Source organism: Corvus cornix, chromosome 1A (assembly GCF_000738735.6).
Source record: "Corvus cornix cornix isolate S_Up_H32 chromosome 1A, ASM73873v5, whole genome shotgun sequence".
NCBI lineage: Eukaryota > Metazoa > Chordata > Aves > Passeriformes > Corvidae > Corvus > Corvus cornix.
The window spans coordinates 68707445-68730195 of NC_047057.1; the positions used below are offsets into that span (position 1 = coordinate 68707445).

The 22751-nt window shown below is 39.5% G+C and overlaps 1 protein-coding gene across 4 annotated transcripts in view; it reads right to left on the bottom strand.

Moving 5' to 3' along the window:
- Positions 1-4664: 4664 nt before the first annotated feature.
- Positions 4665-22751, bottom strand: part of PDE3A (phosphodiesterase 3A) — a 225792-nt gene continuing 207705 nt past the window's right edge. For all 4 annotated transcript variants that reach the window (XM_039571105.1, XM_039571103.1, XM_039571106.1 and 1 more), the window contains 3 exons: positions 21463-21618; positions 17812-18052; positions 4665-14395 (listed from right to left, as the gene is read on the bottom strand). In XM_039571105.1, the coding sequence (XP_039427039.1) occupies positions 14148-14395; positions 17812-18052; positions 21463-21618 (645 nt within the window). In that variant the 3' untranslated portion in view covers positions 4665-14147. The remainder of the gene's footprint in view (positions 14396-17811; positions 18053-21462; positions 21619-22751) is intronic.

Genomic DNA, 22751 nt, shown 5'->3' on the forward strand with positions numbered 1-22751 from the left:
ATTGTCCTCCACACTTACAGAAAAGTACCTATGGGCTGGTTTTATGTAGTTCAGAAAGCAGAAGTGCTTTGAGGAACAAGGACCACAAGATTTAGTGCAATCCTCTCACCTTTCCTGGATTTTTGGCTCATTGTAAAACCTCTGTATCAAGTTTTTACCACATTTGGGCTTTTACTGAAATTTTATTGTAGAGCCTTCTCTGACTTCTTTATAGATGCTGATATCTTAACTGGAACTTCCCCAACACCACCCTGGGGGAGGTATTTTCCATTACGGAAAGTTTTCTTACGCCTCCAGAAGAGTGTCACCATTCCTTTATGACCCAATGATAGTTCCTCAGAAATGATCGTACTTATGTTCTCTACAATACTTTTCAAGATGCTCAGAGTAAATGAATACTGGATCCTCTCTAAAATTCAGTAAGTTAATCTGACAGAAAAGGAAGTCTCATCCAGGTAGGAATTTTTTAGTCTTCTAGGCCTTGCAGGCCATGGATATCACATGGAAAGGCAATGCAGTACATCACCTACCACAATTCACTACCAAGAACTGAGACATGAGAAACAAATCACTACCAATTCCAACACAGGACATGACACCTCTTGCTGGTCACTTTTCTGTGCCTCCCATAGCACAATGACACAAAACCCATTGGAAGCTTGCTAGACAATCAACCAGACAAGAAAGGTTTTGCTTTCCTATAGTCCTAAAAGAAATTGCCTACTTATTCTGTAATTGAAACAAACAGAATTGAAACAGCTTTAAAGCAGCTACAGAACAAAGAACCAGACTGAAGCTTGTTCCTTGAGGTCTGTTTTCTTTACATTCCTACTTTGTAATAGTTACAGGAAATTAGAAGCCAGACCACCTTAATTTCTAAAGCACAGGTTAAATTAATTACACTTACAAAGCCTTGTCTAGCCAGAGTGAATAGGTGTGGCAAGAGTAATCTTCGTGCATGGGCCCACCTTTACACTGACAACATAGCAGGTTTGTGGGCCAGTCTTCAAACCATCCAACAACCACAGAACTCTGAGGTGCAGCCCCAGGAAACCAGCTGCTGCTGCTTCTTCAGGCACATTTCATGAGTAAATGCTAACCTTGTCAGTCTCAAAAAATCCCAAAGCTGCCCAAAACCCCATACAAACACCTGTCATCTTCCCCCCCATCCCGCCCAGTGTTTAGAAGCATGAAATGTTTTCCTTTCTAAAAGAAATTTTTAAAAAATGTATCCCAACAAAATGCATTTTCATCTGCTAAAAGGAAAATACTGTTTAAAAAAGCAAGCCAAAACGTATAAATAGGATTAGGATATACCACATCACCTTAAAATCTTAAATGATTCTTACAGTCCAACAGAGAATACATTTCCAACCCTTAATATTGTGCTGCAAAGCAAAGTTACTTAAAAACTCTTGGTGGAATGAGTCCTCAACTACTCTCACTGAGCCTTGGCCAAATGCTCCTTTAATACTTTATTTATGCTAACATAAATACTCCAACCCTGGGCCACTTGGTGCCTGGACTGACTCAGAGGAGAGCCAGTCCCAGCAGCAATTACTGTAAATGTGTAGCTTGCAGTCAATGACGGGTAGAAAGAGGGAAGACATCTGTTGTTAACTAATAAGGCATCCCAGTTTTACTGCCTATAAAATTTTAATTGCTTTAACTATGCTACTCTACTGCTATGGATTATTCATTTCTTGACATTAATTTTCCTCTTCTTTTTGTTGCCAGTCCTAGGAACAGGCTTGGTAAGAACATAAATGAGTAGGAAACCCACTGCCAGAACAAACCTTGAGTACCCATTCCACATCAAAGAACCAGAGACAAGTAATACACTTTGGCTGTTAGAAGCTCTTGGGGATTGCTGTGAGAATTTTAGCATTGGGGACTTTCTCATCCAACTAAGGAGTTCCAGATCTATCCTCAAAGAATAGTTTTCTTACCAAAGGACAGCAAAGCAATTGAAAATTTTTCTAATTATATTTTCGACTAACTTCTTGTTGTTAGGATATGCAAAGGTCCTACTGAATAGTCTCTTTACTCTGAGGTGCTCATCAAATTATCCTGACATTTTCAGCCCCTTGCATGAGACATAGGGAAGAAAAACTTTCAAAAATAGGAGTGGGAGTAAAAACCTTTACTGTACCCTGATCACAGAACAGTATCACCTCTTCTGTGTATGCTCTCCATGCTGGGTGCCTGAGGCAATGTTTAGGAGTGTGGTCAATGGCTGTACATTACCTTGAAAGAGCTTGCAGAAGGTGACTGATCAGGTAAAATGGCTCAGAGGTTTTCTTTCCTGAGTGATTCGTAAAAAAAAAAAACCAACCCCCCCTCCCCCAACCCCCCCCTTCCCCCAGCTCAAATGACAGAGTCAGACAGGTTTTAATGAGATCTGGAAAAGAAATACTATGTATTTTATACAGCACCACACTTTGCAAAGATCCCAGAGGGCCCTGTGAAACCTGTTTCTGAGGGAGTATAACAAACAGGATGAATGAGAATTCCAGTGATGTGACATTCTTCAGGGCAGGAAGCATTTGGGGAGCTTTGGGGAGAATTTCTGTGTATAAAGATGTAATAAGTGAGACTGGAACTTGTCCAGCCATTAGAGATTAATACCATTAATCTTAAAAAAAGTCCTCTAGCACTTTCCTTAATGAAGATAAGTTCTTTGAAGTAGGTTTAAAACCAAAGATTTTGGCTAGAAATGTGGAAAGAGAAGGTGCAAATAATTGAGCAGAGGAGCTGATTACACAGAAGGCATTGAATTTGTAGACTATGATGCCTTTGGCAAGAACAGTAATAAACAATCACCATGTGCAAAGGATTGTGAAGGGAAGTAATTTATCAGCAACAACAACAACAAAAGGCACATTAAATGAAGCCGTTTTGCAGATCAAACAGGAACCTTCTGCTTTGTATTTCCTGGCTGAAGACAAGCAGGTGCTGCAGCAACCTTTTATTTGTATCAGACTTCCAAACCATTATGCCTGTGTCTATCCCAGATTGTTTAGTGATTATAACTAACAATCTACATTGGGTGTGACACAAGCCATCAAAACCTGCAGTTAAACTTGAAACTTGCATGTTTTCTCATAAATTAATGCAAGGTTCCTATCACCTCTTGGCAGTAAAGCTGTTCAACAAAGTAGTTAGTTTTGACACCTGCCACTGCAGCATGCCAGGTCTTTGAGAATCCAGTGTGGAGTGGTTACAAATCTCCCTTGGACAGTATGAGATGGCAACCCCAGAGCTACAGACTCCATCAGCCAGGGTAGCACCTGCAAGTTACTCACCTGTCAAAGTCGTTTGCTCTTCCATGCCTACATTAATCACTGACAATATCCGGGGAGTCCGTGGTGTTATGAGGTTGATTTCCACAGGGTTTTGGTGAGATAATTGAAGAGACATTAAAAGAAAGCACTGCTAAACAAAGCGCCAAGAGTTCTCTGAGAATTATGTTTTTAGCAAAACACCTCAAGTGCTTTTAGGCAAGTGGATTTGCCCAAGCAATTGATTGTGATGTGAACACCTGGAAAATGCAACATTTAATTGAGCCACTACAGACTGTGCGTCATGGCCTCCTTTATGCTTTACCAGAACCCCAGGAGAGTCAGGCTCATGTGTGGTCTCATTAGCAGATTCACTGCTTCTGCCCTGCGTTTTATTGCTCATCTCTTCCCATGGGAACCTCTTGCTGTTTGAAGAGCTCCAGAGAGACTTTGGTGATTTTCAGACAAGTGTATTCTTTACTTTGGTAGCCACTACTCTTTGTGGTGAGAAGTAGTGAGGGAAAAATTTTTCTTTGCTACTCCAACTGCATTCCTCTTCTGTGAATTTTAGCATCAAATAATTACATGCTATTGAGTTATTGTTTGGGACAGACCAGCTGCTGGCTTAGAATCAGTTCCCTTGGAATAGGTATAAACATCTTTTACTTTCCTATTGGCAAGGATCCCGACTTGTATCTTCCTAATCACTGCCTGGTGCAAATTTCCTTACATTTTTTCCATTCAAAATTTTAGCCAGAGGACAAATAAACTGGGGGATTTGAAAACTGACGGCCAGATATGTGGCTGATACTCTTGCAGATTTCGAAATCTGTTAATTTTTAAGTTATGGGAAAAGAGGCTTTGAACACATGGTTGATAATTTTTATGCAGCCATTTCAAATCAATTAGCTGAAGAGCTCTCCAGGTCTTTGATGAAAGTAGGTAATAAAACTTTAAAAATGGGTAAAATTTTTGACAGCTGTGAGATACTTTTTTGAAATTATAAACAGTGAGCAAAGACAGTAGCTAGATGTCAATTCTAGCCCACATAAAAGACTAGTAAAATTTTTCACTGAAAAATGACAGCATACTTACCAATATAATGGCAAGAAAATTGATTTCACTCACTGATGTCCCACTTTAACAGATTACTCCTATGATTAATATGGAAAACTGTTAAGGTAACACATTTCATTTTCTCTGGAAGCATTAGTCACTCTGCATTGCTGTGGCTGAATGCTGCCATGTAATACTGACCACATTCAATCCTTATGGTCCATATTAATTGGATTGAGCAGTACACAGATGATGGATGCTAAATATTGGTCATCAGTAAAGAAGAATGGTTATAATGAGGCTTTCCACAGATTGGCTGAGCCATAAAGTATTTAACATGGGATTTATTAGTAATCTGAACCAAAGTGCAGAATTCTGCAGGTAAAAGTTGCAGGAAATCCGATACCAATAAACAGGAGCTTGGGTCACTAACACATACCAAGCAGGGCTGGCAGCTAAAATAGTAATTCAATATATACAAGCTTTTACTGGATTTAAATCAGAGTCCAAAGAGGGTACAAGTCATTTGTAGTCTGACACTTAAACTGAAAGCTGGGCACTGAAAGCAAATTTGTTCAGTAAAGGAAAAAGAAGCACAGCCAACAGGATACCACAGAATTATATTTATGTTGTACATTTGTCTTCACATTGCAACATCCACATTGTTCATTTTGTGACAAGTATTTCTAATAATTTTGAATACATATTTACTGTATAATACATTTTACCAAGAGGCACTTCCAGTAATTCTGGCAAAAAGGAGCTTCATTAGAGTGTCTAACTTACAAAACAGTAAAAATAAATAATGTTTATCTAAAAGATTTTTTTTCCTGTACAGAATCTATTTTGTACAAAACATTTATCAGCCATTAACTAAATCACTTAACAAATACTTGTGAAGAGAATATATTAAGTATTGCTACATGTATCGAGTGCAAGATACTAGTGAAAGGAAAAGAATTATTCTGTTTATGAAAATCACCTAAAAATACAAGGCCTTGTTCCTGAAGTGTTTAGAAAGGAGAAGCTTGGTTACAACAATATTGACAATATATAAATATAAATTAACATATGTAGTACTTAGTGAAAAGAACACTGTGTTAAAAACTGGCGTGTACAAATCCTAAACAAGATGGCACTTTTCTGCATTGCCACTTTGGCTGGCAGTTGTTTTTTAAAATATTGCTTCAAAAGAATTATAAAGGTACACAAAACCCTTTTCAAATAGAGCCATATAAAATTACACTCCCCCCACCTTTTTCTCACCTTTTGAAGCGAAAAAAAAATCAAGGAGGGATTAAATTTGTAGTACTCGAGTGATTTGTGGAAACTTGCTACTATAGCTGAGTCTGAATAAACATCATTAAAATAATTTTGCCCTGAGGTCCCAGGCCAGGAGTCAAACCTCACAGGATAGGATGTAAGATGACCAAATTCCTCAGTGTTTCCTGAAGTAAAAAAATTTGTCTGGCCCGTTGTCGATTTTAAAATACAAAATTTGTATAATTTGGCCCTAAAATCTGGTGGGGGTCAAGTGCTTCAATTATACTGGCAACTGAAGATTTTAATTCAGAAAGGGTTGTGATCTTGCTATGTTAATTTCTTGATTACCAGAATGGGATTTTTAATTTTCTTAATCACACTTTCTACATGATAAACATACTTGCATATTGTAACCCAGACAGGGCACACTGAACTGGAAAAGAATTATTTTTGGAAGGTATTTCTTCTACAACTGGAGGCAAAGGTGAAAATATATGTTTTTGTTGGAAAATGTCCTAGATGTTCTTCTATCAAAAGCACTAAAAAGGAAAAAAAAACTGCCACCCGTCAGTGAAAATGTTAATCTGTTAAACAAACGTAACCCACAGTATGAATCACTGCTTTTTTAAAAGTGAACTTAAATTACTTTCCATCATGCAAACATCTTATATTGATTACTCAAGAAAAGAACACTTAACTTTAGAAAAGTAATGACCAAAAGTATGCTGACATCGTTGAAATATTAAAGATATCATCAACATCACATAGCAGTTATTAACATTGTCTTTGATCTTTTGGGACACCATCTGCAGTACTGTATCAAGGTTTACAAACACCTACAAATCAACATTCTGCAATCAAATACAGGTTTTCGTTGTGTTTCAGGATCAGGCAGGAATTTTGAAAAGGAAAGTCAGCTTTAGCAGACTTTAGCAGGCTTTCTACCTAAAGCAGTATGTACACACATGGCAAACCCCTCACTGTTTTCTCTCTGACCAGATCACACAGATTTTTTATATTTTTTTTTAGCAAAGCATGGGGGAATGTCATAGGTTAGCTAACCTATGACAGGGAAACATGACTAGGGACAGAGGAGGGAAAAAACCCTGCCACCAAGAACTCCCAACTTCTTTAAATAAATACTTAAAAGCAAAGAGCAATAGGAACAATTGCTAATTCACATCAATTGTTTCAAAGCATTTGCTGCAGTAAAGGAAGACAGCATCGAAAACTGGAGCTATTATTTGATCTGATTTCTATGGTTTTGCCTCAGGACAAGAGAATTCAGTCATAAAAGCACACATGGCCTGCAGCTGTGGCAAAGTCCTGTATACCTGCTCTTACACTTCCACACAGAAGACAGAAATATTTGGGTTTCCCCAACTAATTCACTGCTGGGATACACCCCTTTGCACACCTGCAGATTTCAGTGGTGCTCCCTGGAGCACACAGATTCCATATGGCATCCAGGGCAGAACAATTCTCATCTGTTGCCCCTTTCCCACACCTTGGACATACTGCACACATGACTTTGGAATATGAAACCACTGGCACAGACCAGTGACCTGAAAAGCTCAAATGAAATATTCTTTTTTTTTCCTCCTCTTGCAGCAACCAGAGTTTTCCTTAATGAAGGAAAATTAAACAACGTCAGCCAAAAAGTCTTCTTGATTTACTACATCCTGCAGCTTGACAGACCAGAGTCAAGGCCAGTTGGTTTTACCTGAGCTCATCAGCAGTTTTACATGAGCAAGCGCTTGGGGGAATGTCTGCATACATCTCAAGTGATACAGGCAAGGTTTCAGACTGCACAATGCTTATCGTTTCAGTTTTATCAAAGAAGTATTGTCAACTTGCTCAAGCTTTTGCCCCCTTTTGTCATGGTGAAAATGGACTCTCCAGAAATACACCAGCACTGCTCCACCCCCAGGCTCCTGAGGAGCTTGTATTGTCCTAAGAGCTCAGGCAGGTGCTCACTCAGGTGACATCTCCATCCTACTGAGGTGGTGTGATGCATTTTTCATCAAAAGAACACCTGCCTGCCAGGAAAATCCCACTAATGGCTTCTGAATAAATCATAATTAGGTTGTAAATGGAGAATAATTCTCACACTGCTCCCTCCAACACTGGAACTCAATAACTACCACAGCAGAGCAGGGGCTAAACCCTGCTTTGATTTACCTTCAGAGGGATGTTGTTTTGCTAAAAGAAAGTGATGAAATTCAAAGAAAGATTTATCATACTAAATTGCTCTCAAAAGTACTGGTGCTATTTTGCTCTAAAGTTTGACTCCAATAATCAATAATTTTGCAAGCTCTTCCAATGTTTCTTAAGATAGCTGTCACCTAATTTCAATTATTCTTTCATCTGTTCAAAATCATTTAACATGTATTTTTCTCCAAGATCTCTGGACTTTCTTATTTGTTGATTCACTGAAAAATAGGGGGGAAAAAAAAAAAAAAAGATTCCTCCACTCTAATTAAGGGGAATAATAATTATCTTCTCCTTAACACTGCCATCATTTTGACTAACACTGCAACATCAAACAGAAATTAAACTCCCAGAAACTTTATGTTTACTCCATTTCAGCAGGATTACATTTGATTTTGAAAGAAAAGGAAAAAAAAATTTGTTCTATAGAATCTGTTTGATACCGGACTACAATTTCCTTTTCTCCTTCCCACAAAATGCTAGTTTGACTTCCTTCCTGCATGTGTGCAACCCCATCAACTCGAGGACTGATTACACCCACTCTGAGCTGTCAGCTGAGGAATACCCAGGTTCTAAGGCCACCATCCAGGGCTGAGGCTGGCAAGAGGAGGCAACCCTTTGTGCCTGCAGAGAGGTGCGTTCCTCACTCTGTGAACGTGCTTCTGTCTAATCTTCTGCCCATGAGGCCATGGGATGTGCAGCAACTTCTCATACTCATCCTTAAACTGAAACCTTCCTTCCTTCCTTCAACATGTGATGTTGGAACATCTCGATCATGACAGGACTTGCATAAGTAATAGCAAATGTTACATGTTGTTTTCATGCAAGTTTTCCAACAGTCAAAAGCCTCTTCTTCAGAGAACAAAAAGCCACAGACTGCGGCTGTTGTCCTCCCAGCCCACTGAGCACTGTGTGTGTGAGATGGGCCAGCCCTAGCATGGGCCACAGTGCATCTGCACTGCCTCTCCCACACCTGAATTGCCTGGTGCCCTGCCTGCGCTGTCTTCCCTGGATCCCAGTGCCAGCAGAGCTGGTTTGCTGGGCTCCTGGGCTCACACTGACTGGTGCATCTGGCTGCACATACTGAAGGTTGGTGAGAGGCTGGACTCAGACCTGTACCCATCTTCGTCAACAGCAAAGCCCTCACAGGATCACACCATAGACTGAGTAGGATAATTCAGAGACTTTGCACAAGTACTTAATTAACAATCAGGTCCAACCACAAACCTTTTGCTGCATTAGACTTATGGCTAAGTTTTCAAAAATCCTTAGGGTTCATGTTGAAAACTGACAAAATTCTCTAGGATTCCAAGACCAGCTAGGCTCAGGTTGCTGACAGCTACCCCACACCTACTCAGCTCACAGATCAGCAGCATGGGCACAGCACTAGATGCCCACAGAGAGTCCTTACAGGCTCTACCACTGACTGATGCTCAATTTGGCAAGATCTTTGGCTTCTTCACACTGCATTCTACTTTCTAGGACATTTCTGAAGAAAGATGGGGCCAGAATTTCAGAAAGAAAAAAAAAATTCCAGCAAAAAAGCAGACAGAAATTTGGAATTTTAAAAGAAAACAAATTAACTTAATGTCCAACATGGAATGCATAGAAAGGGACTTGGAAGTGGAATTTGCTTAGATTCCAAATGGTACTTTAAAAAGCATCTATCTGAACCTCTACAGCCTTAACTTCCTTCCAGATTCAGACCACCAGGATCTTAAGAAATTCTACCAGTGGTACACTAATGGTAAAAGACCCAAATGCATCTTGTATTTTAGGCTGATGATGATGCAGAGAGAAGTTCACCCATGATGCCAGGATAAAAACTGCTGAAAATTATCCTTGCATTAGTAACAAAAGCATTCTCAAATTACATTTACCCTGGGAATCACTTCCTGCCATAACATGACCATGTTTGCTATGAGAACCAGCACCCTGCACAAGGTCACAGGGGAGGCCTTTGGTGACACACAGCTTTGTGTAAAAGATTTCATTCACAGAAAAAGGCTGTCCAAAATCCTGCCAAGAGCACAGTAAAATCCCTTTTCCCTAGATTGTTTCAACTCAATTCTGATGCACAGCTTGCAACATCTCACCAAACACCATCTTCCTACTGGAAGAAGTAGATGATTTTGAGAGATGAATTTTAAAATGCCCTGCACATTAGCTAAAAACAAACCAAGATTTTAGAATTAAATCATAAATATAGAGCACATGGCCCTTTGAACATGGTGGAAACTATTGTTTTTAGACACAGCAGGTTTGGTTTCTTAGAAGCTAATGTCTTACACTCCTCCTAAAAGAAAAGGTAATGAAATACTTTGGGGCTTTCACGCTCTCTACTTCTACGTGTTCCATCTGCAACACAAGTGCAATGAGAGAAGTTATATTCCATGGTAAACAGCATGTGGCTATCAAGGAAAGTGTCAATATATGGACAAAAGTGTTTACGTGTGGTTGCTATGTGACAGACAGAGTGCTTTTGCAAGGGAGCTGCAAGGACTGTAAAAGCCCCATAATTCAGGCAACAGCAAACTTCTAGACTAGGAGAGAACAGGATCAGACACCAAGTGACATTAAAGAGGGGAAAACAAAATATCCAAATGGAAAAAATCATCTAGTCTTTCTCTTCCTGCTTTTAAAGAACAGAAAACTAATAGGCTTTGGGGTTTTTTGTCACTGCAAAACACTGTTCAAATGGGGGTTGCTTTCTCCAGTATCTAACACGCTGCTTTGCATATGGTATGTACCAGAAATTCCTATCAACATTGTAAACATGCCACCTAAAACATGAGCGTTTTGTTGATTGGATTCAATTAGTTTTCTTTTATTTTTTTTTCTTCCTAAAATATTTCATAGGCTGTGGTTTATTTGGTGCTTGTAACACCAAAGACTATGCAAAGTGGAAAACCTTCAAGATCTAGCCTCCAAAAGGCTGCAGTAACTGCAGGTGAAAAGTTTTGCCTCCTTTGGACTACAAAATACTGTGGAGCGCCCTAAATTACCTGCTTCATTATCTATGAACCCTAAAGCACAAAAAAAGGAGATTTTTCACATTCTTGACATAAAATCTCTCTGGTATTTTCTTTTGTGTTATATCTAAGCCAGCCTGGAGATTTCCTGATCATTGTCTGCAGACATGCACTTCAAAGACTGAGAATCAGATTCATAAGGAGTGGCCACCTGCAGAAATTGGATTTGACTACTCAGTATTTGGAGTGGGAAAAAGAGTCACCTCTTACCAAGCTGAGCACTCACAGCTACTTCAGCTTCTTCACTGGAATTTCTTTCCAGTTTAGATAAAAACAACAATCATTCTGATTTTAAGCCTGGCAGCAATTTCTTCACCATAAAGATCCAATTCAATGACTGTTCCCACAAACAGGCTTGGGTAGCAATGGTGTATCAATTTCTAACAGCTGCATTGACAATGTCAAAAAACAAACTAGAAGCTGACACCAATTTTACTTAATGGCAACCAAAAATGATGACTAGAAAAATATAATGGTTCAATTTCAGCACATTTTTAGATAACTTTTCTTAGTTCAACCCTGCATATGCCAGTTTAGAGGAATATGTGAAACTTCACTTACAGGATTTTGCCTCATTCTTGAATGCCTCTTTGTAATTTTACGAGCTGGAAACCCACTAATGCTGCAATAGAATTTTTTCATCTTCCAGGTACTGTAAAACCCAATATTAAAGTCCAGTTGCAGTGATTATGTACTGAAAATTGAGAAAGAAGTGCTTGGAGATGTGACATTTTAAAGCATCTCTGTGAGTTTAATTTTTAAAGGACAGAATGAGGCATAATAAATCCTTCTCATACTATAAGGTATGCATATCATTTGTACAAGAAAAACCCAAATAAAATGATCAATCAAAGTGACTGAAGAGATGTGAAAACAATGCAAGCTGGAATTGGTGGAGACTTGCTGAGATCTTGGAGACAACTTTTTTCTTTTGAATGCATTCTGCTATGTCCTTTCCCTTTAAAATAGCAGTGCGATTTGGATCTTTGCTTTCCTGATTTCATTGGAAAACACTGCCTAAATATTCCTGCTGATAAGAGCATTCAGAACTGTGCTCCAGTCACTCTGCTGAAAGGCAAACACATTCTCTACTGGTAAGAGTAGGACAGGACAGTATCACGCAAATGCAACCAGTAAAAACCCCAAATCCTCTTTTGAGCAAAACCTCATTCTGACATAAATGCAAAGCAAGAAGGAACTCTGAAGTGATAACACAAATGTGATTGGCTTTGATAGAGAATGTTTTCCAGTGTTTTGGGGAGGTGTCAACAGGATCATGAAATTTGGTGAATGTGTAATAATAGCAAAAAGTGATGGGTGTAATGTCAGAAACTTAACACAGAAAGGACTTCTACAAACTCTGCCTTTCACAAGGAAACTTACTCTCACAAGCAGCCCTCTTCTTGGTAATGGGCTGCAGAATCAAAGTAGAAAAAACATACATAGTCAAATAATTTTTGAGATACTGAAGTTTATATATATAATTCCTTCTGTGGGAACAAATCTCTAAATTGTGTGGTACTGGTCAGTGCTGCCAGTCTCCAAGAGCATTAATATTTTAAAGCCTTGATCCTGTAGACCACTGGCTTCCCAGAAGGGTCTATACAAATTACTCAAGACTTTATTTGTGGGGTTTGGAAATGGCTACGCTGTATAAAAATGTTTTTGTATTTATTTTTTAAAAAATTATCTTTACAAAACAGCTTTTCCCTTTTTTTCTTTTTCTTTTTTTTTTTCTTAAAGATATCATTATCTACAGGAACCCATAAAAATTTTTCCATATTTACATCTAGATAGCTAATCATTGACAAATATACCGTGACATAAAATATTGAAAGTGAATATCCAACCTTTTAAATAGACATTTGGCTCACAGCATAAACAACAGAGAAAACAAATGAACAGAACAACAACAACAAAAAAGATCTGCTGTTCTTACAGGCCTGATCTTTTTCTTTCTCTTAAAAAAAAAAAAAAAAGAAAGAAGAAAAGTATATTGGTGGGACCAAACATGCTGCTTCTAAGCAGAATGCCAGCAACAAACTGCTCCCATCCAGCACCTCACACTGAAAACCCAAGCTCTCTGAAGCTCACGTGAGTGGTTGCTGGGACACCCGAGTGTCCAGCCCATGCAGGACTGGCACCTGTCCCCCATGCAGCTCCTAATGCACCCTTTGCATTTTTCTGGGGAAGGCCATGACCCCCACGCTCCCCCTTCTTTTCTCTCACAACAGTTTAGCTTTGTTCTTAAATGGTACATTTGGTCATTGATGCCCAGAGGCAGAGGGTGAGGGCAGAAGAGGATAGTGTGCTTCCAAGATAGCTTCCAAGCACACATCTGCTCCCCATTTTCTCCTGCCCAAACACTCGTGCTGACCCCACGCAGCTGTTCATGTGTGCAGCAGTACAGGGAGGGCCAGGTCATCTCCAGGGGAACAGACTGCTGTGTCACACAGTTACCCCTTTGGAAACAGCCCTCCTGGCACATCCCTTTTGCCAGCAGTCTGGGAAATGCCGAGGAGGAGGAGGAGGAGGAGGAGGAGGTGGTGCCGGCACAGCTGGGTAGGGCCAGAGCGGCAGCCTGGGCCACTACTGAATGGCTGCTGCCTGCAGCTGGAGTGCAAACTGGGATTGGAGGGCTATGGGAAAGCAAAGCTCCTCAAAATCGTTCCCTTGCAGGCACAAATTCTCTAAAATTCTGGCCTTCTGTTTGTTGTGGTATATTGGGACATGTGCTACAGCTAGTGTGGTAAGAACTCAGACTATGCTATATTTCCTCACATCCACTCACACTTGCAAACACCCCCTCACTCACACATATGTGTTGGCAGGATATATCAGCATTCATATAAAGCTTTGGAACTTTTATCCCTCAGCATTAAGAGCAAAAGCTACTTAACTGGTACCTTACTGTTAACTGCAAATGTGCTTCAGAAGCAGCATTTCCTTAGATAACTTTCTTCTGTAAATATCACAGTGACCATAATATATCATTAAATGTATTTTGCTGAAGTGTGCAGCCAATAACCCTGGCTATATATATATATATATATTTTTATATAATTCCACCCACCCCCAAAATCTCTTCAAAGACAGTCTGTAAAGCCGGTGTTGCAGTGTGAAAGCTTCCTTGAGCATAGGAGTTTAAACAATGTACCTCACCATAAAAAGGAAAGAGAAACAAATTAAACAGCTGTAGGCGCATTATCCCATACTTCTACAGTGTTGTGTCTAAATGCTGTGCTGGCTTGAGAAAGAGTCTGTGCACGAGTCAATCTGTCTTAAAATACTGCTGTAAATATTGTCATTGGTTTGGTTCTACAGTTGTGTTCTCCTCTTCATCCTTCTTGGCCTTCCCTTTCTCCTCCTCCTCTTCCCTGATGGCCTGGATTTGTTCTGAAGATTGGTGCAGTGTGGATTGCTCCGTGCCTTGCTTCTCTGACCCAGCTAACCTCTCCTCATCCTCAATCACTTTCTGCCACATCTTATGGTTCTGAAGCAGGTGCTGAGTGATCTGACAGTAGATTTTCCTCCTCTTGAACTTCTTCTTTCCTGTAAAACACCATGTGACATTATGTACTGGTTTCTATTGGGGAAGGAAAAGGGACTGAAGGTATAGGAAGCAGACAGAGTGTACTGTGACAGATTTTTAAACCCACAAATTTAAGCAGTGTTAAAATTCAGAAAGCTGTGTCTCTCCAGACCTTGGGGAAAGCAAACGGGTTTCCCGCACAGTTTGAGCCCCAGCTTCATCCTATCTCAAGGCTGCATGTTGTCCCTGACTCTGCTGCTCACAGCAGCACCTAGTCTTTGAATGATTATGCATCAAACGTTGCTGAGCTGTTTCTGCTCATTTTATATCAAGTTCTTAAAGACTCTGATCAACACACATTAAATTCTGTGCCCTCCCCACCCCCAACAGATCCCTACTGATTGTCCTAGGGAAAAAAATCCTAATTTTTTTTTTCCACATTTTACAACTCAGAAGAGCTGTAGAAGGATAATGAACGATTACTAATGAAGCATTAGTAATCAAAGGAGGGAACCCATTCCTATGTCCCATTTTCAGTCATCTATCTCTCCACCATTGCACTGGAGGTGACCTTAAAGCTTTAGCACAACATTGCTTTGGCACCAGTCTGAGCACTAAAGAAGGACTCATACAGCCAAATACTATCAGGAAGCTTGCTTCTCTTTGGTTTTGAAGCACCAGTCCCCTGCTCTTAGCCTATGAAGTGTTTTTGTCCCTGGTGGTTCCCATGGCTCCTGACATAGCTGCACTACAAGTGTTTTGCTTTCTGAAGGGTGGTTTTTTTTTTCCTGTCAGTACAGTCTGTCCAACACAGATTGTTAACTCCTTAACAGTACAAAGTTTGAAAAATTTTCCTGGTCATTAACAGTGACAATGGCAGTCACAGAACTGAAATAATCACCCCTCCAAAGACAACTGCTGATTTTTCTTTAAAGAAGGTGACGTAGAGGAATGTTCTGTACCAAATAAATTTGCGTGGATTAGTATTTGCAGGTTGCCTAAAGCATGTCTGTGTCAGGATCCAAAATGGTTAGCCCTTGAGGCTTTTGAACTGGAAACAAAGAGCTTTTCACTGAGCACAGACCAAATCCAATTCAATCCTTCATTAGAAAGCCCTTGGTTCCCTGTAGGAAACCTTCAGGTTTAGCACTAATAGGAAGCCCCTACCCTGCCAATGCCACAGCAGGACATTCTCTCCTGGGTTTCCCAGGTGACCCCACATCTTGTTGCTCTCTACAGACACTGGCTGTGGTGTTAAAATTTGTCTGAATCACTAAAGACTGAGTCTGTTTAATTCTTATACTTGCATAAGACCTACAGGGAAAGTATGTTCCTGTATAGTAAAAAAATTTTTTCAAGCTACCTTAAGTTTTGTAACTCTTAAATTTATCTGAACTGCTTCAGTGAATTATCAGGACTTAGGTGAAGTGTTTTCTGCCACAATTATATTTCTATCTGCCTAAAAGGCATTTTCATCAAGAAGAAGATCTCTCCCAACATCTACACAAGTCTTAATATCTGTGCATCTGACATCTCAACCTTTTATTGTTTCATTAAGAAAGTTTAGAACATCCAAAATTGTGTTGATCACTGGTATACATTTCTAAGGAACTATGAGGCCCCTATATTGACACAAAAGGTGTCACAGAATCCTGAGTAAGATCCACACAGTCACAGAGAATTAAGGAACCTGAAGAAAACAATTTGCCACACATAGGTATGATAGAGAAGATGAACATCCCCCATTTGGTACAAAGGAAGTAGAAAGAATTTGTTGGATATTTCAGAACTTCTGGTTCATTAATCTTTAAAGTTTTGAAGACCATAGTCTAAAAACACCAGGCTGAATAGTAAGGTACTATAACAGGGTAGAATGTGAAAAAGAAAACAGAAGACCACTAAAATCGGTCTGTTTGCAATGTGAAAAGTGTTAATAATGATCAGTGCTTTTAACCTGAAAACAGCATTATTTGACTGCACTACTGGTGATACAGAAGATAAGTGAATAGAGATACAAGATGAAAGGAAACAAAGGATTTCAGATTAAGGTTAGACACTCCATGGATATATGAGAACATCCTTCATCTTTTTTTTCATCTTTTAATACGGCAGTATCAGTTTCAGGCTTTGGGGTCTGTGTTAATTACCAATTGCATACACTTCCTCCTAGCAGGCACTTCCATAAAGGCCACTCTGCCACAAACACGTGGCTCTGCCTATTACAGAACTGGCAGATCATGAGGTGCTAAATTAAGCCATGTGTGTTATATTGATGTTTACTGTTCTCTACAAGATTTTTTGTGCATGTGAACGTGCTAAACTTAAAATGTGTGTGTGTGTGTGTGTGTGTGTGTGTGTGAACAACAGGAACACCAACAATGATTTCTTAAATACCAACTGTTTACCTCGGGATCTTATTAGAGGTAAAAGGTTAATTCTGCACATCAGGAGACAGATTTTTGTTCCAATCCATATGTGACTTACTGCACTCATCAAATCTTTCTCAGCTTTCCCAACAGAAAACAGGGATGATACCCAGGTAGGGCATGAGCGTGTGGGAAAGAACAGAAAAACTGAGGCTGTTGAGGGGAAAAGCTGTATATTGGCATTTCATGAGTGCACTTAAGGGTGGTGTTTCCTGAAAGTTCTAGATGTAGGAGAGAGAGAGAGGGAGAAAGGACATGAAAGGAAGAAAAAGGTAAAACATGCAGGATTAAACCGCTAAAAGAAAGAAGTCTACAGCTGCAGTATTTTCTCTTAAAAATCACTTCCCACAAGTGCCTGAAAACTCCTTTCAAGGTAAAAAGCTTTAATCTCAGTACAGCAAATATTAGCAATGTTGCATTTCTAGAGAAGAGGCAGGAGAATATGAGCTTTAGTTACTGATCAGCCAAGTGATGCAGCCCCCAGCACACAACACAGCAATGCTCAGTGCCAATTCTCTTCCCACTCTTCTCCACATTTCCTTGAAGAGATTTGCATTAAAATGATTCCATAGTTAAAAACTCTGTTACTGCATCAGCATTTCAGACCCTTATTCTATTATTCCTGTACATCATACTAACTCGTGGAAATGATGAGTGTTTTCCTTGGAAAATCTTCTCCCAGACTTCCTTTTTTCAACTGAAATTCTTGCAGTCTATTAACACCAGTCCTGAAAGAGTCTAGAAAGCCCTCATGCACAGACAGGTGACCCACCACCAGAAACCTCAACTAAGGTAGAAATAAGTGGTAGATATGAACCACATTGGTCCTGAAACCATGGAGCATCTCCATTAACAATGTAAGTGGCTACAGCTTCACCAAGGACAGCACTGACTCACTGTCCCTCTGGAGGAGGCCCATGTTGAACCTGGCCAGCTCACAGCCTCAGCTTAGTGTTTTGGTCACAACATGGAACTTGTTTTGTTGGAAAATGTAAGTGTCAACAACTTACTGGATTCGGCATTTTCACAAGTTTCCATTTCTGCTGTTTCTTCCTCTTCTTGCTCATCAGTGTCTCCTGATTCATCACTATCTTCTATCCATTTTCCTGGCATCAGCCCCGCTGAGTCATAGGAGTTACACAGTGGTCCCACGATGTGAGTGATGAAGGACTCCTGGAGGTGTGCCAGCTGAGGAGCAGAGCGGTCCATGAAAGGGCTGATTGGCAGCCCCAGGCTGGCCTCTTCATCACCCTGGAGATGAAAAATAGCCGTAATTTCTCTGAACGAAATGAACCAAAACTATGTCACAAAAAGGGTGTAAAGCACATCCAACCAATTAAAAATGCTGAAGAACAAGAAGCAAAGGCCAATGGCACTTCCAGCATGGCACTGCTACAGTGCCATCGTGTCAAATGGGCAAAGTTACAGCTCTTTTCTTGTAGGAGCTGATACCAACCCACTACTGATAACATGAATTTAACAAGGATGTTAATGACTCTGCAGAATGATTCCCCTAGCCCTTGTCCTGAACTTTACACTGTGTGAAAACTTGAAAATTATTATTTCATTTCTTTATTTACATTATTTTAAAAAAATCCCTTCTGATTGTGTGATTGCTAGCTCACACCAACCTTGTTTACCGGGAACAAGACAACTTCAACAAGACAACTTCTACAAGACAGGGCTATCTCACCAAACTAGTGTTCTTAATGATTTTGTCCTTATTAAAAGTAACCTGGAAATGTCCTCTTGGCTTTGGGTCATAAATATTTGTTTCCTGCAACTATTAGAATCATCCCAATGAAAGCAGGCTTTGCTCACAAGCAGTAAATCTTTCCCATGAAGCTTTTTCTTAGCTTTATTTGGGGAGAGAGGGAGGTATAAGAAGAGTTTTTTCTCTCTCCTCTCGTGATGTAAAATAAAGTAAAACTTCATTGCAGAACCAAATCTGATATACTCAATTTCCTATCACAGCAAGGCTTCTGGTGATATCAGTGCACTTTCAGCTGAGCAGACATTACAAGATGCCATTTCCCCCAAAAAATATCTAACCTCCCTAACAAGCCTGATATATAAATTAATGCTTTTAATACAATACAGAGTCCTACATTTAAGGATATAGATTAGAATTTGGGGATACATTTTCAGTTTCCATTATATTATACATTGCTCATATATATCTCCTTGTAATGTAAATTTTTCAGAATTAATGGTCTTCATATCTGACCTGTCTGTATCTGTGTTCGGTGAAGGCCAAAAAATGAGAGCTAAATTTTGGAGCACGTACAGCAAATATCTCATTTCCTTATGTTTTCTTCGTTACTTTTACAATAACCAACCCTGAAATGTTATGTTCAATCATTAAAAACAAAATATTTGTGTTGACAAAACACTGAAACATGCCATCCATTCTTGAAATAGCAAGCAAATTAAGAAGAGGTGACAGCTTGCTCTTCTTTACAGAAACATATCTGAGATTTCCTGGTTGTGAGCTGGGAAAAATGCTGACTGTTGAAATGTTTACAAATTCTTTTTTGTTGTTCTGTTAAAACATGATTTGTTATGTGAAACATCTTGCAGTGTGTTTTTTTTTATTCTAATATGTCTAACCTGTCTTCAAATAATTATGCTGGGCATGTGAAGAGAAAGAAACATCCTGCAACAATATGACACAGGATTCTGAATATTTCTATACAACACATTTTTACTAAGTAGTGTTTATTTATGTGTAATTCTTCAAAGGAATTGGGTTTTATTGTAACAAAGATATTTCATGATTTTCACAGCAGAGTGAAAATATGTGTGCTTTTTAATAATACTTCCTGGAAAATTCAAACTTCCCATAAAATTCTCCTTTTTAAAAATGAAAATATGAAGACTCTTCCAGTTGCAGAAAAAAATCTAACACTCAAAAGCACGGTGAACACGGTTTAATACACCTCTTGTAGCATATTACATTAAAGAAAACCAGATTTTATTATAGGTAAAATAAATTGAGAATCTGGCTTATCCTGCTTAAAGTCAAAAGTAAGTCCAAGAAAGAAAATGTTCTCTGTTTTGAATCCAATTTCTGGATGATGGAAAACAACACAGATTCATACTGTGGAATAGATAACACAGTATCTTCCCACATCTGTATTCTCACAAGCTTGCTTCACTGTCCAACACTGTGATGATACTAATGTATCGGGGCACTTCCCTCTGATGTAACTTATATTGGAACAAAGGAAAGTCATATAGCACATCTGATTAACAGCCTTTGTCTGCCTGCACCAGTCACCCACATAAGCTATGATCATCACCAGAATTGTGAAGCACAGTTTGTTGGGACAGTTGTAATGAAGAAAATTTCCTGAACGAAAATTTGGGACATGAAGGTTGTTTTGGGACACACTTTCTTTGTTTAAGAAAAAAAATGAAAACAAAAATTGAATAATAATATAATATTCATAATATATGTAAGGTTCATTGTACTTTCTTTTTCTTGGGAGATTTAAAAGAAATTATGAAGCTTCAGGTCAATGTTCGAGTTTTGTTCCTTTTCCTGTCTCCTTACATCCTCCAGAAGTCAGCAGCAAATCCTGGTTGGGTTTTTTTTTTTTCCAAACTGTAAGTGCAGTAAATTTAAGGAAAATTGAAAAGGTTTTAAAAGGGATTAGTCTGTGACTCCAAGTTACTGCACAGCCTCCTTGAGAAGTCTGTGGGTTGTCTGGTTCAGTGATTTAGCCTGCTTGCTTCATCTGGAAAAGACAGGATGTGGAGTTTAATCTGACCAAAACATTCAAAATGTTCCCACTCAGGAAACAGAGGAATAGTGTGGGAACAGCCCTGACCCTTGCACTCAGCAGGGCTAAATAGGTTATAATGAGAAAAGGTTCCGTTAAGGGCTCCCTTACACCTAGAAAGAGAGGACCAGTGCCTGGCTGTGTTCCCAGGTCTTTGTAAATCAATCTGTGGCTCTCCCCCTTCCTTGTGTCACCAGCATGGCCTTGCATAATTAGTGCAGTTGTACTGACAAACCTCTGAGAGCGGGAAGTGTTGTCTTCAAAAATAAAGTATGGGTCAGGATCAATGTGTAGGGAGCAGATGTGGTTGGCTTGTGATGAGCTGAAAGCCAGTGTTACAGTCCTGCTCAGCACATAGAGGTTCTGCTTGTGTGAACAGAGATGTGGCCTGCAGGGAAGCTAGAATAATCCCACTGCTCTGTTTAGATCATCTGAACAAGGATGTTGTGTCCACTTTTGGAGACTACATGCCAATAAAAGTGTGAGACTGCAGAGGAGAGCCATGAGAACCATCTGATGTCTTGAAAGAACACAGAAGGAAGGATGAAAACATGGTTTGCATTAAAGAAAAGTGAAATGACAGCCATGATGACTGACAACAGGGGGAAAAAAAAACAGGAAAGGAACACTTGTTCACCATGCCAGTGCTTGTCCATAGTGCCGGAACTGAACAGTTCAGCCTGTAGAAACACCATCATCAGAGGTCTCTGAGGACACATCAGAAACCTCAGTGACAAACGGACTTTCACTGGTCCAGCAAAAGAATGGATTAATGCAACTCTAGCCAACCTCTTCACTCCCATTCTCTCCCATCACCAGCTGTATCATGCTGCAGGACTGTTTCACACCAGCCATGCAACTTTGGAATGCATTTACCTGTTCATAAAACTCATTGACGATGCCTTCTGTCCACTGCAGATGCAAGTCTTTGCATTTTGCAGGCCCATTGATGTCAGCCAGCTTGATGCACATCTGACAAACCAGCAAGCGGTCGTTCTCATTGGTCCAGTCAATTCCAACATCATCGTTCACCTAGGAGACAGGAGAAAGAGACCATGACAGTAATCCTGGGCAAAAAGATGCACCCACAAAGGAAGTTCTGACCTGGGATACCGTACAATATGTTTAGCTATTTAACAAAATCACTAGCATAAGCAGGTGAGCTAACCCCAGGCTGGAATTAACAATATGGAAAAAGAAAAGTAAATGAAAACCAAAGAACATTGAGATGAATAATGAGAAATCAATATTTAGCACATTATGCACCTGTTTAAAGCACTTACTAGGAAAACAAACAAATGCAATGTTTCCATGACATTTTTCAGGAAGTAAATACCTACTGGTGTATAAATATAGATTACCATAAACTACCATGCTGGTTTGATTGCAGTGTGAAGATGTGTGTAATGAGCTTATTTCCCTGTTTGATCTAAGTTGAAACTATTTCCACCCTTTTTCCTTTTCTCTATTTTTCCCATACCTCTCACAAGAAAAAGTGATACATATTACCAACTGCTCTAAAATAAAAGCAGAAAGATTAAGGTTGGAAGGGACATGACTAGCAGGGATGCAGAAGGATCTCAGACTTTTATGGACCTACAGATCAGTTTTCTGCCTACCCTGGACCATATTTAGGACCTTTCTTTGCAGATTCTTAAAGCCTAACAAAGAGAGATGTTATAGGGAAATGGAAAACAAAACCAGTCGTACATCTGGAGGCTTCAAAGTGTCAGCGTACAGATCCATCGTAAGCAGTACCACAGGAAAACCTTTTATCTGTGTCACCAAAACAGCTAGGAGGTCCTAGATATGAAACACACTGTCCTTGGGGGTTTCTCACAAGGAACAAGAAAGCAGTACTAGTTCCAAAGGCAGGTAACCAGTTAACATGCCAACAGCTTTGATGGGTGATGGAGTTTATTAAAATATCTGAATAGGAGGTGAATTCCAATAAGTTAGGTTGAAACTGTAAACAGGTTTTAAGAAAGGTTTCTCAGGGTTGTGATTTTATGCTCGCCGAATGGAGCATGCAGGAAAGATCTTTAGTGATCTTTCTCTGGAAAGAGAAAGGAAAGGAAGACCATGCTTTCACTGCATTTGGAGTTAGAATGTCAAAATTGTTGTGATTTCTGTGCTTTGATAATACAACAGTGTCACTAAATCAG